Source organism: Sapajus apella, unplaced genomic scaffold, assembly GCF_009761245.1.
Source record: "Sapajus apella isolate SASKATOON/1434 unplaced genomic scaffold, GSC_monkey_1.0 scaffold4, whole genome shotgun sequence".
Taxonomy (NCBI): domain Eukaryota; kingdom Metazoa; phylum Chordata; class Mammalia; order Primates; family Cebidae; genus Sapajus; species Sapajus apella.
In genome coordinates, this window is record NW_022436944.1 from 31,469,649 (window position 1) to 31,487,157 (window position 17,509).

Consider the following 17,509-nt stretch of genomic DNA (forward strand, 5'->3'; position numbering starts at 1 on the left):
ATGAATAATAAATATGGACAATCTGGTTGGACATGATTGGAAAATCATCAGGCCTAGCACTGGGAATGAGAGTCCTCAGAGCTTTATAATAAGCCATTAGACTCTTTTCTGTTCCTTTATGACCCAGAACTATTGGTAAGGAAACCTTGTAGATCTGTCACTGCCTTAGATGGGCAGGAAGCAGAGGCTCCAAAACTTACCCTTGCATGCCACGCTGTTCTCAGGCTCATAGCCAGGCTTGCAGGTGCACCGCCCAATGGGCACCATCCATTCTCCATCCCCGTTGCAGTAGAGTTTGATGGGTACGTCCACTTCTTCTGCGTTGGGGATGCATGTGCCCCGAGCAATCACCAGAGATGTGCTCTCTGCTCCTGTCATGGTCTCTGGAAACACTGCAAAATTTTGCACAATGCTGGGACACTTTTTAAAGAAGACACGGACAGAAAGAAGAGACATACAGGCTCCGTAATCCTGAAAAGCGAGGTAAAAACCATTCCGAGTAAGAGGCCCAAAGCTCCTGACTTCCGTGTTTACCTTCATCAGCCTTCCCCCAAAGTCCACCTGGGAGAAGCTCTCATCTGCAGCAATGGTGTCTACTTTGAGGTAGGGAGCCTCAGACCAGAAGGCCGACTTCTTGGTAGCAATGACAGAGTCAGTCTCATAATAATACAAGTTGAAGGTCTCCTTGCAGGATCCTGGGACATTAGGGAGGCTGCTGCAGTCTCTCACAGTGAAGCGCATCTCTGTGTAGATGCGATGGGCCCCCCGCCGGTTGATGAAGGTGGTGAGCAACCAATTGTTCTGGTTGGGCTCGAAGACATTGCACACCTGGTAGGTGCGGATGGTGTTCAGGTTTTCATCGTAGCCACTGACTTCTTCCCACTGTACATAACCGGCCACAGGTACACACATGCAAAAACACAAAATAAAGAGTGAGAATATAAAAAGTAGGCAGAGCAGAGGAGAATCCTGGGGCTAAGGGGCCTTAAGAGCTCACCAGTCCAGTAGCTTGACTTGAGAAATGAAGACATCCAAGCCCAACTTGATTTTAAAGATCTCCTTATAAGAAAGCTTCATATTTCTCTGCAGCCCATGCCAAAATATAACACACTTCATTCAAGAAAGTTGTCCCTTGCCTAACCCTTAATGCTCATCTTGTGACTGGCTTATTACATCCATGGGGACAACATGAAGCTTTCAGCCCATGTGATGGCAGGGACTTTCTTTCTCACTTCCACAGTTGCTACTCTAAAAGCCAATCTATTGATTAGGAGTACAATTACTTGACATCCACACCTTGGAAATCCCCATCTCTGAACCTAATTTATTATGGTGAAATTACTTTATATGTCTGAAAAGCACATGAATTTAAAGCTTTTCAGAGATTCTCAACAAACTTAAATTCTCACAAACCTTCTCTTTGTGAGAACATCAATCTCTTTGAAGGACTGATAAGGTTTGGATGTTTCTCCCATCCAAATCTCATGTTGAAATGTGATTCCCAATGTTGGTGGGGCCTGGTGGGAGGTGATTTGATCATGGAGGCAGATCCCTCATGAATGGTTTAAAACCATCCCTTTGGTGATGAGTAAGTTCACATGAGATCTGGCTGCTTAAAAGAATCGGGACCTCCTACTTCTCTCTCTCTTGCTCCATCTCTTACCATGTGACATGCTGGCTCCCCTTTGCCACCTGCCATAAGTGAAAGCTTCCTGAGGCCCTTACCAGAAGGGGATACTAGCACTATTCTTCACGTACAGCCTACAGAACTGTGAACAAGTTAAATCTCTTTTCTTTAAAAATTACTCAGCTCAGGTGTTTCTTTATAGCAATGCAAGAGTGGACTAACACAAAGACCTAGACTATAAAACTGGTAAAATTGGAGGCTGCTAAGAACCTTTAATGAAGCAAGTAAAGTTCTATTGTGTGCAAGTTTCAGGCAAGGCTATGACGAAGGAAAATGTTGGAGGGTGCTACTTTAGGGAGTAATGAAAATTTCTTAAGGGAGAGACAAACATGATTCACATTAGTAAAGTGAGCTCCCATTTATAGCAGCCCTGTAGATTGAAATAAGAGAGAAGAACACCACATGTATAAAGGGATGTCTTTCACTATTCTCAACAACTTTCAGAACTAGGTATTATTATCCCCAATTTACAGATGAAAAGATATCATGCAGCTTACTCATGCTCATACAGCTAAAAGAGATTGGGAGGAACTAGTAGGAAGTACTTTGAATGGGCAAAGAAATTCACTTAAGAACTTGTAGATTATTTCAAAAGCAGGCAATGAGGGCTGGAGGGGAGTGGGGAGAGGCCTTTAAAGGCATGGCTCCCTTAACTGGGCTTTCTGGGAAAGGGATCAAAGAAAAGTTGCTGGGTCATGCTTTTTTGTGCTTGGAAAAAAGGAAGAAGTTGCCCACATCTGGGAGTGCTCCAGATCCTGGCCTCAAGAACTGAGGGTATTTCCAGGAATAGATTTAAACTTGTATTCTGTTTGCTTAGAATAAAAAAATAGAGAGAAAAAATTAAACTTCCTAAAGTGAAAATGAATTAAGATTCTGACTATTTAGACTATTTAGCAGTGGTGATCAAGGTAACCAAATCCTGCCAGCATCTTTGAATATTGCGCTAATTGCTTATTATTTACAGTGGTGGACTTTATCTAGACTGGAATTCTTCATTAACAGAGCTAAAAGCCAATTATGTGTGCATGGAAAATATACTGCAATTGCTTCTTGCAAGGAGTAAGGCCCCTGTGGAGGAAGGAGGATAGAAGCAAGGCTGCCCTCTAAACTTGTGTAAAGGAAACCAAAAAACAGGCATGGTGTGGAGAGGTGGGGAAATGGACATGTCAAGAGCTGACCCTGCATGCCCAAGTCTGTAAAGTAACCTCACTCATGGTCACTCCTGCTGTCTGGGCCTCTGCTACCAAGGCACCTAAACTGCAGTCTATCCAGGGTCTTCCTGGTCCCCAGCCTCTCCCAGGACTCCCAGAATGCCAGCTGCCTCACCAACTTGAAGTTCTGCCAGTCCCTCACCAACAGATCAGCTCCTGCCAGTATCCTTGCAGCAGTTCTGGGACACATAGGCCATCATGATTCTGCCCTGGACAGTATCAGCTCCAGGCCAAGAACCACTCAGCACTTCACCTTTCACTTGATCTCCAACCACACTATTCATGACCCACCTCTCTTTATAAAGAGAAAATGACGCATCTCTCCCCACTCCACTCTACCTTCAGCAATGCCAAGGACCAACATCCCCAAACTCACAACTCTGTTTCCAAGTTCCAAGCCTGTTCTCATGCTGTGCTTTCTACCTGGGATGGCTTTTTGTTATTCTATGTCTGAGATACTCCAGCTCTTGAAAATCCCATGGCTGAATTAGATAGCATATTGTGGCACGCCAGTACATCCTCCATACAGCAGGTAAGAACCTGTGCACACTGACCCGAGGGCATCTACCTCCTCCAGGAGTGAGTGAGCTCTGAGGGGGCTGCAGCACATCCCTGGATTGGCACATCCACAGTCCATACAGCTCCTTCACAGCATGCCTTGTGCCCCGCACATGGACCTCCGCCCAGGCCCCATGTGACCCCCTGTGGCCACCACGGGAGAGAGATCTCACCTCTGTGGCCTGCACGGAGTGTAAATGCACACTGTTGAACCTCACGTGGGTTTCGCTTAATTTCATATTGATTGTCTAGATGTAAAATAACCACTTTTTCTGCCTTCTTGAACACTACGTTTTATTCTATTAAATGTGTTTATTAAAGTTATGTTCTGCTTGCCTGTTTATTTTTCAACGAGCGAGAAGTCACTGACAATGTTTCAGATCCAATTTTTAGATGTCCCTCCCTTTCCATGGCTGTTATAAAACAACATTTTCTCAGTTGAACCTATATGACTTTTGAGAAAAGGAATTTTTTTTTTCTGTTCTGCAATTGTTGAAATACAACAGGTCTCACGACCCATTATTCCAGTTAGGTCTCAGTACACATGTGGGGTCCCTCTGTCAATGTACACGTGAAGCATGTGGCCCCATTTAGAGTGGGCATATGGTCACAGCCAGAGTTCTTGACCCATCCAAGACTAATGGAGTTCTGCTGTGGGAGCACAATGGAAGCCTATCATATGGGCTTCACTTTAGCACTGAAACAGTTAATACCAGGAGGTATTTAAATAAGCAAATTGAGGCCAGGTGCAGTGTCTTAGGCCTATAATTCTAGCACTTTGGAAGGTGAAGTGGGAGGATTGCTAGAGCCTAGGACTCAAGACCAGAATGGGCAACATAGAGAGACCTCATCTCTATAAAAATAAAAAAAGATTAACCAAGATTGGCGGCTTGTGCCTGTAGAACCAGCAGTTCGGGAGGCTGAAGCGGGAGGATCGTCTGAGCCCAGGAGGTCAAGGCTGCAGTAAGCCATGCTCGCACCACTGTACTCTAGTCTTTGTAACAGAGCAATAAAATAAGCAGCATGAGGATTTCTACTCTCATGGAGCTGGGATATTGAGAACACTTACCTTAGAAAATGACGCTGATTGGTATTATAAGGCCCAGCAGAAGTCATTGTTTCCAACATTAACCTCTCTGGGCCTCAGTTTTCTCATCTGTAAAATGGAGAATCATTACAACTCTGGGTGACCCAGAGTTGTAAAATTCTACAGATCTAATTGATTCCATGACAGCTCCTAAAGGAGTGATCTAAGCTAATTAGAGGAAATTCAGCTGCATATTCAAAGGGAAAGAGTAGAAGGAAATGCGGAGAAAGGAAAATAACTCCCTGTTGTTGGAAAAAGGCCATCATAGAGCTTCCCATTAATTTCTTTCCCTCTTTCATCCTTCTTCTCTCAGCAAAAGCTCTGCAGGGGTTGAAGAAATAAGTGATCAGAGTAGGCTTCACAAAGTAGGAGGTACACATACTTTCCACAGCAAGTGGTAATTAGAACTGGGGTCCTCGATGAAAGAAAAGATTTAGGTTAATCGAGATGAGGGTAGAACAGCATCCCCAACAGAGAGAGACAAACGTATCATTCGTTTATGATATTTGGAATCAGTCTCATTGCTTTATATTTATGCCTCATTCATTCATCAATGGAAAAAAAAATGTCTACTGAATGTTAGGTTTGTGCCAGGCATCCCATTAGCCACTGGGGATATAACAATATGAAGCTTATAATCTAGTGAGAGAAACAGAAATTAGAAAATTGTTATTAAAATAACTAAATAATTACATTTGTGTTAACTGCTGTGAGGCAAAATTACAGGGAGCCAAGAAAGGGGATGCAACGGATATACAGAAGATTGTCAGGAAAGACCCTCTGTATGAGTCCATTTTATGTTGCTATAAAGGAATACCTGGGGCTGGGTAATTTATGGAGAAAAGAGGTTTATCTGGCTTACAGCTCTGCAGCCTGTACAAGAAACATGGCACCGGGATCTACTTCTGGTGAGGCTTCAGGAAGTTTCCAATCATGGAAGAAGGCGAAGGAGGGGCAGGTGTGCCATATGGGGAGAGGGGGAGCAAGAGAGATGCCAGGTTCTTTTAAACCACCAGCTTCCGTGTGAACTAACAGAGTGAGACTCACTCGTTACCAAAAGGAGGGCATCAAGCCATTCATGAGGGATCCCCTGCCATGACCCAAACACCTTCTGCTAGGCCCCACCTCCAACACTGGAGATCATGCTTTAATATGAGATTAGGAAGAGACAAACATTCAAACAATATCACCCTCCAAGCTGAGAGGGAACAGTTAGATAGAAGTTAGCCAGGAAAAGTATGTGCCTTCTGGGAGCTGAGCAGAAGCAGAGCATCTGGGCCCAGGAATGGCAGGTACAAAGGTCTCGTGGTGGGAAAAGTGGCCTGGTGCCATTGAGGAATGAAAGCTGTGTGACAACGAGCCATAAGAAGCTGGAAGAAGATGAATCCAGCTGAGAATTTTGAATTTAATCCTCCGTGTAACAAGAAGTTGTTGATGAGTTAGGGAGAAAAAACACAGGTGATCAGAGCTGAGCTTTTAAAAGCTCCCTCTGACACACTATAGAGACTGGTTTGAAGGGCAGCCTGAGTATATCGGCAGGACAATTGGAGGTCATTGTGGGTGTGCAGGCAAGAGATGATGGTAGAACAGACCAGTAAAAACTGAAAAGATGCTTCAGGAAAGAATCTCTAGACCTTCACTGAGCCACGTTTGGGGGAACAGACCAGACTCAAACAGCCATGTGTCCCCTGAACACTCTTTCAGGCATCAGTCCTGCCTCGCCAACCAGGCTTTGGGCTTCCCAGATCCTTAGAAATGCTGATTCTTCACCTCTTCCCTCTCTCTTTCCTTAAAAAAAGGGGGAATTTTACCAGTTTTGCATGTACTACACTGTAGATGCCCAATTTCCTATTCAGGATGAAATGTCTTTTACCGAAAGCCTGTGCTGGCTCCAGTTCTGGCAACGTGTTCTGACCGCCTGCCCCAAAGCCAATTTCCTAAAGGTCTCCATTCAGGGACTGCTTCTTAGCCTCCACTTCTAGGCATTTCACATGTTGCCTCTTGTATTCCTTCCTGTAATTATCTCCTCCCATTAAAACAACAGCAAAATATCATGATTTGCTTATCAGGTGTGCAAAAAGTTAAAAAGATAAAATGTCAAGCCTTGGTAAGAAAGTGGGAAAAAGAGTACTGACCAAGCTTAGTGGTAGAAGTATAAACCAGTGAAATCTTTTAGAAATCAATTAAGTAGCTTCCCTCAATACTTGACGTGTGGGCCAAAACGGAATTCAATACGAAAAATGTAAATCATTTTTTTAAATTGCAGTGATAACTAGGTGACCATCTGGGAAAAAAAAATGAAACTTTTGTTTCATACTTATAGCTTACTCCAGAATAAATTTCTGGCAAATCAAAGATTTAAACATTAAAAATGAAACTACAAATATACTAAAAGAAACCATGGAGACAATTTGTGTATACTAACTGCGACATGAAACTCAGAAGCCATAAACATATTGATAAATTCAGTTCTATACAAGTTTAAAAACCGGCATGACAGAAATAGCCATAAGCAAAGTTAAAAGGGGGAAAGAAGAAAACCTGATAGAAAAAAAATTGTCACATACCACAAATAAAGTGTTAATATCCCCCAATATATAAAGAGAACCCAAATGTCAACAACAAAATAGAAAATTGAGCAAAGAGTATCAACAAACTGTTCACTAACAAAGACACAGATATAACTCTTAAATATATGAAAAGATACTAAATCTCACTCTTTGTAAAGTGTGAGTTGTTGCTTTGCCACATTATGACACTTTTAGGGGATGTCAAAGAACAAAAGTGTGATAGCACACTGTGTTGGAGAGGATATGGGCGATAAGAATTCTGATACACAAATGGAAGAATATCAAATTTGTACAATGTCTATAAAAATGTTAGTTTTATTTATCAAAATTATAACTACATACACCTTTGACCCAGCAATTCCACTTCCGGGATAATTTCTCAGATAGACTTCTATCTATGTGAAATTAGGTATACACAAAGTTATCAACTGCCGCCACCGCCACCTCCAGAGCTTTATTCATATCCAGAAAACCTAGAGTGGACCACTGGCCTTTGGACAATATAGTAACCTTCTCAGAATCTGTGACCTCTGGGAGCATAGTCCTAATGGAAAGAAAACCCATTACTGGGTATATATCCAAAGGATTATAAATCGTTCTAATATAAGGACACGTGCACACAAATGTTCATTGCAGCACTGTTTACAATAGCAAAGACCTGGAACCAACCCAAATGCCCATGATGATAGACTGGACAGGGAAAATGTGGCACATATACACCATGGAATATTACGCAGCCATCAAAAACGATGAGTTTGTGTCCTTTGTAGGGACATGGATGAGCCTGGAAACCATCATTCTCAGCAAACTGACAGAAAAGCAGAAGATCAAACACCACATGTTCTCACTCATAGGTGGGTGTTGAACAATGAGAACACATGGACACAGGGAGGGGAGCACTACACACTGGGGTCAGTTGCAGGGAAATAGGGGAGGGATGGTGGGGGGTGGGGAGTTGGGGAGAGATAGCAAGGAGAGAGATGCCAGATGTAGGTGATGGGGAGGAAGGCAGCAAATCACACTGCCACGTGTGTACCTATGCAACAATCTTGCATGTTCTTCACGTGTACCCCAAAACCTAAAATGCAATAAAATAAATGGAAAAAAAAATAAAAATTAAAAATAAATAAATAATAAAAAAAAGAAAAACCAACAGTGTCTCAAAGAGATTGAACTCTTCACCAACCAGTAGCATAGGGGACTCAGAATCTGAAACAATTAGACTAAAAGAAAATAAGGTATAGGACATTTCGTGTACATCTTTATATGAGGAGTAAGCTTTATACTTGCTGCATGCTAATCTGACTGTTATCCTCCTTTCTTGAACTGGACTCAGCTGGACTCCTTAATATGTCACCTAAGACCCTTTGCTGTCAACTGGTGAATGCATAAACAAAATGTAATGTGCCTGTACAATGGAAACTAGTGAGAAATAAAAAAGAATGAAGTACTGGTAGGCACAGCAGCATGATGAACCTCTAAAATGTTATGCTAAGTGAGGAAAGCTGTGTGTCTCAAAAGACCACATATTGTGTGATTCTAAACACATTAAGTGTTCAGAAGAGGCAAATCTACAGAGAGAGAGAGGTAGGTTAGTATTTGTCTGGGGTCAGAGAAGAAAATGGGAAGTGACTACAAATTGGCAAAAAGAAATTTTGTGAGGAGTGATAAAACTGTTCTAAAATGAGATTGTGGTGATGGGTTACACATTCTATAAATTTACCCAAAATTACTGAATTGATTAAAATTTTAGTAGACTTAAAATGAGTGAATTTATTGCAGGTAAATAATACCTTTTTGTGGCTTTGGAATAAAATCCCTCTGTCATCTGGTCCAGCCCACACCTCAAAATCCCAACAATGCTGACATGGTCTCCATTATCCACAAGTAGCTTGTTCATGGTGACTTCATGCCCTGCTCATTCTATCCTCTGTACCTTGGATGGCCTTCTTACACCTTTGTCCCTGTATCCCAAGTGCCAATTATTCATTCAATCAAATTTGTTGTGAATGATGCCTAAGTTGAGGCAAAGGTGGCATCTGGGGAAGCTAGGTGGCCAAGGAAGCATCCCTATCACTGTGACTAAGGGCCTGGGAGTATCAGGGTGTGGTCCAAAGACAGTATCAGAATCTTAGGCTCAGAACCCCATTCCAGGACCACTGGATTTTCCAACCTGGAGGTCAATCAGGTAATCAAAAGGCCAAAAGTGCTCCCCATGTTTAACACACCCATTTCATCACCACAATGTGCCATTTCTTCCAGAACAATCCATATCCCCCCCATCTGGCCTGTCTCTTACATTTCCATGACCGATGCACTAGGGCTGGCATCACCTCATGCCCTGGTCAGAACATGGTGACAACAGACAGGGCAAGAGATGTCAAGGGCCCAAAGCAGGGCCTTATCCTCTCACAGCTGGACACAGCCCATGCCCTGAACGTTGCTGCTGATGTTGTGACTGACCCTTCTTCTACCTCACCCCCATACTATTTGAACTGAGCCAGAGAAAAGCAGACGTGGCTCGGAAGCCATTCTAAACCATGTTAGTCAAGACTTTTTGTTGACAAATGGGCAAATTGAGGCCCAGAGACATTCAATAGCGGGCCTCAAGTCAGGCGGCGGATCCATGGCAGGGCTGGACTCTCTTTGCTGCACCTTCCTCCGGGGTGGCTCCAGTCTTATTTCCTCCATAATGCCTTCCCTGGCTTAGATTCATCTACCATTTCTCTGAATGCATAAAGCATGATTGAGTTTATTCCACACAATTTAGCATTTGATTATACACTGTTTTGAACTATCCTTTAATTGCTTCATGTGTGTGACTTTGGTTTCTGCTACCAGGCTTTGAGTTCCTTGAGGACAGGGAATTAAGTTTTGACTAATTTATTAGTTCATTTCAACAAGCAAAATAATTCCATGCATTTAGCTTCACAACACTGGAATTACAGAACACCATTTTATTCAGTAACATCTGGGACCAGTGAAATCCACTCCATTTTCATCACACTTTCTGTCCTAGGTGATCTCATCCACATACAAGGCTTCAACCACCACGGAGTCCAACACCAACCTGACCTCTCCCCAACACCCCAGACTTGTATATCCTGCTGCCTGCTCGATGCCTCCTGCTAAATACCTAAGATGCACCACCTTGCTCTTTTCAGTTCTGATGCAGTCTCACCTGTGTCTGAGAACAGGACCTCAACCACACAGTACCAGATACCGAGGAAGCAATCTAGACTCTGCCCTCTCCACTTTGTTTTGCTCCTCATCATAGGAGGTTAAAGCTCAAATTTCATGTCTCCTATCTCCTTCATAGCTCTTCTATTCAGTCCTCTCCTGTTTCGCCATTGAATTCTCTTTACCCTCCAAGTAATGCTTCTAGTCATTCTCCTTAATTCCCCTGCTCATGTAAGTTTTCTAAATTACAAATCCGTCTCCCACATAAACCCAATCCTACAGGCTGGGACTGTGTTGGGTATCACTCCATATTCCCAGTGACAAGTCCTCAAAATATCCTGGAAGGTTGAGGCAATACGCAGGGCCCTGTCCTGTTCTTTCACTTCTCTCCCTTTTTTACTGCAGGTGCCACCTGGCTAACCTGTCTTTGTGAAAGGAAGAAACAAATCAACCTTGCGCAACCAACAGATTATTAACAGGCTTTGAAAGAGCACTATTATTGACACAAATGGACCACCTGTCCTTGAGATAAGCATAATAAAGGAAACAATGACAGCCATTAGAAAGTACTTGTTCAGGCTTTCAGACCATGACTTTGATGTATGAGAAAGACGCTTTTAGGTCTCTCCAAGATCTAGGTTTATTAGACTTGCTTATTGGAAGTCAGAGCTTGCAGATCTATTGCTAGAGTGTCTGTTGACATTTGGACAGTGCATATTGACTATCTGCAGTCGGCTGATTGTGTGTGGTGTGTGTGGGGGTGTGTGTGTGTATGTGTGTGCGCACACACGTGCACGCGAGCGCCTATATAAAGCATGCTATCAACACTCATTCATCTGTATAAACTGTTTCCCTTTCAAAATCATTGCCATGGGCTCTACCCATTGGTCAATCTACACTACCTTCTAGGACAACCTTCAGAAACTCTGACACATTCTTTATGCTCCAATTTCAGAAACAGGCAAAGGTCATTTGGAGCCAAGTCTGATTAATGTGATGGAGGAGCAAACTAAGAAATGATAGTACTAGTCAAAATGAAGAGACATTATAAAATGAGGTTAAAGAGATTTGAGCTGATTCCACTCTGTGTGTCTCTGAAGACAGTTCTAAGCATAGAGTTCTGGAAAGATTTTTGATAGCTGGCCCCTTCCCGGACTGCTGCAACGTCCCCCGCCCCACACCAGGACCACACCTCTAAGAATGCCCAATGACTACCATGATGCTGCGTCATTATAACCTCCACAAATAAACCATTTCTAAACCATTGCTACAGGGCCTGGCGGGAGAGGGGCACTTCCTCTGGACACCTTTATTTAAGACAGGAATAGAAATAATTGAAATACGCTTTTCGGCCTCTATTAGCCTAACAATATTCTAGCTATTCTGATTTGTTTCAAACCCAGCTCATTTATCTCATTTATTTAATAAAGAATCAAACATCTACTACAGCAGCCCCAAGCAGTATTCTAGAAGTTGGTGAAACAGCAGTAAATAAGAGACAAAGTCCCTGCTCCCATGGACCTTATATTCTAGTAGAGTTAACCAAAGGATAAACAAATGAACTAATGAATAATGTAAAGTCAGGTAGCATTAACTACTCCTAAGAAGCAAGAAAGGAAACAGAGTGACAGCTGGCAGTGGGGTCTTCAGGGAAGATCTCCCTTTGAGCTGAGATCTGAATGAAACCGAGGAGCTAGACTGGCGGGAACATGAGGGAGGAGCATCCCAGGCACAGAGGACAGCCAGAACAAGTTCCCGAGGGCAACCAGGTGCCTTCCCCATTGCTGAGAAAGCCAGGATGCCAGTGTGACTACAGAAGATTAAACAGCAAGAGAAACACTGAAAGAGATGAGGCTGGAGAGGTTGCCAGGGCAGGCAAACCCCACCTCTGCCAGTTACAGCTCTGTGATCACAGACAACTTTCTGAGCTTCAGTTTCCCCCATTTGCAAAATACTATTTACTTTGCAGGGTAATGTGAAGACTGAAAGACCGTGGAAGGAGTTCATCTAGTGCTGTGCCTGCACATTCACTGAGCACCAATTATTACCATTATCATCATCATCATCATCATCATGATTACGTTAACCTCAGGATCCACCTCCAGCTGAGTCACCAGGGTGTGGAAATCATCTACATCCTATACAAATAGTCCTACCCTTTGGTCAGCAGAATGCAGAAACTAAAAGGCTAAGCTCCCTCTCCTTACAGAGACAGAAACAACCAGCAGTCTCCTTCCCTTTCCCTCCGGGAATCTCCAGGGCTTCCTCTGAGGTGTTTCATCATAGGCTCTCTTCTCTGGAGCCAGCAATCCCTGGACCACTGTCAGCCACCAGCTCAGGCCACAAGAGACAAAATTGGACACATGTTACAGGCTCTGGTCCCATTCAACAGTCTGCTTTTGGGCACAAACTGCTGTTGGGGGAAGTTGCTATTTTGCAAACAGTTGCGGCCACCATGCCCTGTGGGACCATAATGGAGCTTTCCTGCCATTGCCCAAGCAGAGAAAATGGCTGCCCCTCTGAACAAGAAGCCCACTGGAGCCTGGGCAGCAACAACTTCACAGAGCCCACAGGAGGAGAAAGACTCTTCGGGGTAGCAGATGCTCAGGGCTGGGCTGGAGTCACCACTGCCAAGCTTTCCCCACCAATCACCAAGGACAAAGCTCCTGTGTAGACAGTAGACTAAGCCTGAAAGAGCTTGGATATTAGACAAGCTAGAGGGCTAATTAAAATGTGAAATGTGGTCCATGGGGCATAAATTCCTACAAGCCCAGAGGGATCTACCATTTAGTACACCAACCAACCAAGGCGGCGATTTGCTCAGCGGCTCCCCTGAGGGCTGCGAGCACCAGCTTACCTCCCCCTATGCTTGATTTACCTCCCAGATGTGCTGGGCTGGGAGGACAGAAATGCCTGCCACCCCATTCATTACCATGGCCTGATGCTGTATTCCAATAAGGAAGGTGACTGACTCAGGACTGGGGGCTGTTTCTGAAAGCCCGGTGCCTTGGAAGGGCTTCCATATTGCAGCAGTACGAAGCAATGAATTCCCTAAACTGTGAAATTGCAGCAAGGATGCCCTCCCAGAAATGCATCACAGCAAGGGGATGGGGGTGAGGGACATAACTGGAAAATCACAAACATATACAAACATTGTTCCCAATGTGATAACTGGAATATCACAAACATATACGAACATTGTTTCCCAAAGCAATATTTAAGAGCAGAGCTCCACAAAATCTTGGATGGTAGAGAAATGCAGAAAATACTATAACAAGGTCAAGGTGGAAGAAATGGCCCCAAGCAGAGTATATTCAGATTGCTACAAAGGAGTGTTTTGTGAAGATCAAAAACGGGCTGAGGGTTTAAAAACAGCACTGCTCTAATCTTGGCCAGCCCAGAATCATGGGGATCCTCATCTTAGCACAGGGTTAAGTTCACAGGCTCTGGACTCAGCCCCACCCAGATGCCTGACCATGGGCAAGTCTTTAAACTTCTCTGAGCCTCGACTTCGTCCTCTGCAACCAGGGTAGTACCTAATAGTACCTATCTCATGAGGCAATCGTGAAGATTAAACGTGACTTAAGCTTGCAAGGTAATTAAACACCAGTAAGAGCCCCTTTCGAGCCAGTTATCATGAATATCCCTCTGGGGACACACACTTAGCTTCTCTCTGAGTGCACATTAGTTATTTTTTTCTCGACATTCTGCTCTCCCTCCACGATGTATACGATCTACGACTCTCTCCTGTCTGTCTGTTGGTACCTGTGCATCTATCATTGATACATGCGAGCATGGGTGTAGGTGTGCAAGTGCTGGCAGCTGAGGTGCTGGCCGTGGCCCTCACTCGGGTGTGCATACCACTGGAAGGCCATGTGGGCACTGGTCAGCTCTGTCCACTGCTTAAAGACCCTGTGGCTACAGAGCCACACTACTAGAGGGCAAGGCCAGCAGGGCACAAGGTCTAAAAGGCACACACCCCTTTATATTCTGGCATTTTTCACACCCAGGTTTCTGCCAGCATGCCAGAGAAAATACTGCAGGCTTGGGTCTGGGCAGGGGCTCCCTATCTATACTCCCCTGGGCTACTGTAACCTCCACCAGGCAGCAGCACTGCGTACCAGGCCCTGCCTGGAGTGGGGTCCTCTGCCATTATGACAGCTGCTGCTGCTGTTGACACTGCAACAGTGACAAATTCATCCTTCTGACAAGATCCCTTTAAATAATTCACAGGGAGCTAGGGATTAAGACACTGTTTCTCTCTGTCTCTGTTGAGATTTAAAACACCTCCAGCTGGGGTATTTAAAGGGAGTATAATGGGCTGCCCCTCCTGGATCTCCCCTCCCCCTTTCCTCCTTTCCCATTTCCCCAACTCATCGCCCACCCCACCAGCCAGCCCTATAACAAGGAGGTCCAGAAAACAAGAAAGGAAAAAAAAAGGAGGGAACCAGTGCTTGGCTGGTCACTATGGCAACGGTGGCAGGGTATTCAGCTGCCATTATTACAGTGCCTCACACATGTGATTATCTTAAGCTGTCGATTGAATGTGGTTCTCACTGCTGCCCAACATGGCCTTGTCGAACAAGGCAGGGGTGGGAACTGCAGGCCCCAGGCCCCAGGCCCCAGCTGCTTAATACTGCTATGCCCAGGCCTGGACTCCACTGATGGAAGAACAGAGAGTCACCCCTGGGAGAGACTGATGGCATTTCCCTTCAGCTTGGCGGAATGTCTGCTCAGAATGTGTAGCAGAGGCCAGCCTCAAGCTGGCCCATCATGCTGGGTTACAGCCTAGGGAAATGGGCTCCTCATTCCATGCACTTGGGAAGTTTTGACTGAGTGTGAGTCATGCTGGCTGGGGCCAGCCAAAGCCATCTTGGAGATGAGAGAGCCAGCCCTGGGAGAAGGAAGGGGCGGGGCCTCTGGCAGGAGCTCTTGGCTTCATTCCCATTCTCAGTATGGAGGAAGTTCCCAGTCTCCTGGTGAAAAAAAGCCACATCTGGCCTCAAGAAAGGACACCCCCACCACACCCTGTGTGTTCTCCCAATTGGGTGAGACTGTGGCCACCATGTGTGATCCACTTCAGGAGACCGCTTTTTTCCTGGGACTTTGGATGCTGGAGCTTGGTCCTAAGGACGCCTGCAGAAAACTCTGCCTCCATGGAGAAAAATTATTCTATTCCTTTGCCTCCTGGACTTGGCTTCCCAGGTGCAAGAATATTCTTTGAAAGACAAGATCCCTGGTTAACCCCAATAGACACACTCTGATTTTTCCAATGTCCCCTTTAAAATTCAGCTCCCAGATTAAGCCTTTCATGACAGTTATGCTCAGACCAGCAATGCACACAGTGGGGCCACCATTACCTTCAGCTGGCACCAGGACTGCTCCAAAAGGGAGAGATCAGTCTGGCTTTCCCTGCATTTGCATCCCGCGGTCAGCCCCCATAAAGATATGGCCAGTCATACACAGGTCCCCACCACTTGAAACACTGCCCACCTGGGTCACCCAGGTGGATGTGCCACCATGGGACCCCAGCCCCTTCTGTCGGCAGAGCAGTATCTCAAATGGAGGAGGGGCATGTTCAGCCCCACTGACACTGAGGACAATGGATGGGACAAAGGAGCACCCTGGAGCCCCTCACAGGTCTCCCTTCCCTTCCCAGGACTTCTCACTTCCTGAACACTTGTAAGGACCAAGGGGGTGGGAGGGAATCCTCCTGGGCTCCTCCATCACCAACTGGAGTTGGACATACACAGGCACCCCTGTATCCCCTTGTGGATCTCTGGCCAGGGCTCACCTGCTCCAGGCTCCTCTTGGACTTGCTACTCTTTGATGCCCCAATCCCACACTTCACAAACTACCTCCCCCATACAGCTTGCTTTAAAAAATGATTTATCAGCTGCTTATCATGTGCACAACTCACTGGTTTGTTACTTTAAAAAGCTACCCTTTTTCTTTTTGAACATTTGCCCTTCCTCATTCCCACTCCTCCCACCCCAACCCCATTCTCTGGTCTCTCAGTCTATCAGTCTGAGTTCCTCTCCTCACGCTCCTTCAGGGGCAAAGATACCAAAATAAGCTTTGTGGTCAGACAAGACTGGAGTCAGTCTCAGTGACACCCCTATCCTGTCCTGGAACTTTGGATAATGGCTCTGAGCCTCAGGGACCAGTCCACAAAATGAGAGAGATGCTACCTTCCTTCCTTGTAGGGTCCTGGTTGGAAGTGAGGTCATACACGTAAAGTTTGATGCCTGGCACACAGTTGGTTTGTAATTAATGGTGATGATTAGTGTAATAGTTATCATTATTAATAATAACACTGTTATTAATAATAGGGTGTGCTCTCTGACGTTGTTCACGTGAGAATCGCAACCTAACATGTTGATCTTGTGTCTCCAGGGGCCCTGCTTTATCATTCTCATTCTCATCCCATGCAAGGTAGGTCTTTCCAACAAGACTCATTGTTACCACTAGTACTAGTCCAGGCAAGTGATACTGCACTGAGCCTTACAGTTTACACGGCTGACATCAGCTAGATCGAAAAAGATCAAAACAATGAAATCCCAATCACTCCACAGATAAGATCTCATATTACCCATGTTATAAAGGCAGCATATGGGTTTAAAGAGGTTAAAAAACTTAGCAGAAATGGGAATAAGCCCAGGACATCAGATCTCAAATCCTGGGCATGATCCTTCATGCTACTGAAAGTACAGTGGGATTTTGGCCAACTTATTCTAACAATTTGCCAATAACTGGGAGTAAGGCCAAAGGCCCAGGGTGACCCTGTTCCTGCAGAGGCTAAGTTCCTCCTTCCTGGAACCAGGTCTAGAGCCCTCACATTTCTTCTGACAACCCTGATCCTCCCTTCTTCACCTGTTTTCCTCCTGTTCATCTTATCCTCACTTTCCTTCTAATGCTTTGCTTTATGTGCCTTTCCTTCGCCAAGGCCACCAGTGGGAGTGCTGCGAGTTCAGGCTGTCAGGGCAACGCTGACGCCCCTCAGCTCCATCCCAGTGCCTGTGTCAGGAGCCCTGTGTCCCCTCCTGCCAATGGAGAGCCATTTGGTAAGAGCTGTCATCAGTGGGTCAGTCCTCAGGCTCACCTGCCAGTTGCATAAAGGTTTCCAAGATTGAGACAAGGGATATAGTGGGGGAACTGTCCTCATGGGGAAGGTTTTAGAGAAGTGGAAAGACACCTGTCTGCCCCAAGAAGAGTT

General features: G+C 45.1%; 1 protein-coding gene across 1 annotated transcript in view; it reads right to left on the minus strand.

Moving 5' to 3' along the window:
* Positions 1-17,509, minus strand: part of EPHB1 (EPH receptor B1) — a 436,638-nt gene that overhangs the window by 277,628 nt on the left and 141,501 nt on the right. The window contains exon 3 of the mRNA XM_032265843.1: positions 201-882. Coding sequence (XP_032121734.1) covers positions 201-882 — 682 coding nt within the window. The remainder of the gene's footprint in view (positions 1-200; positions 883-17,509) is intronic.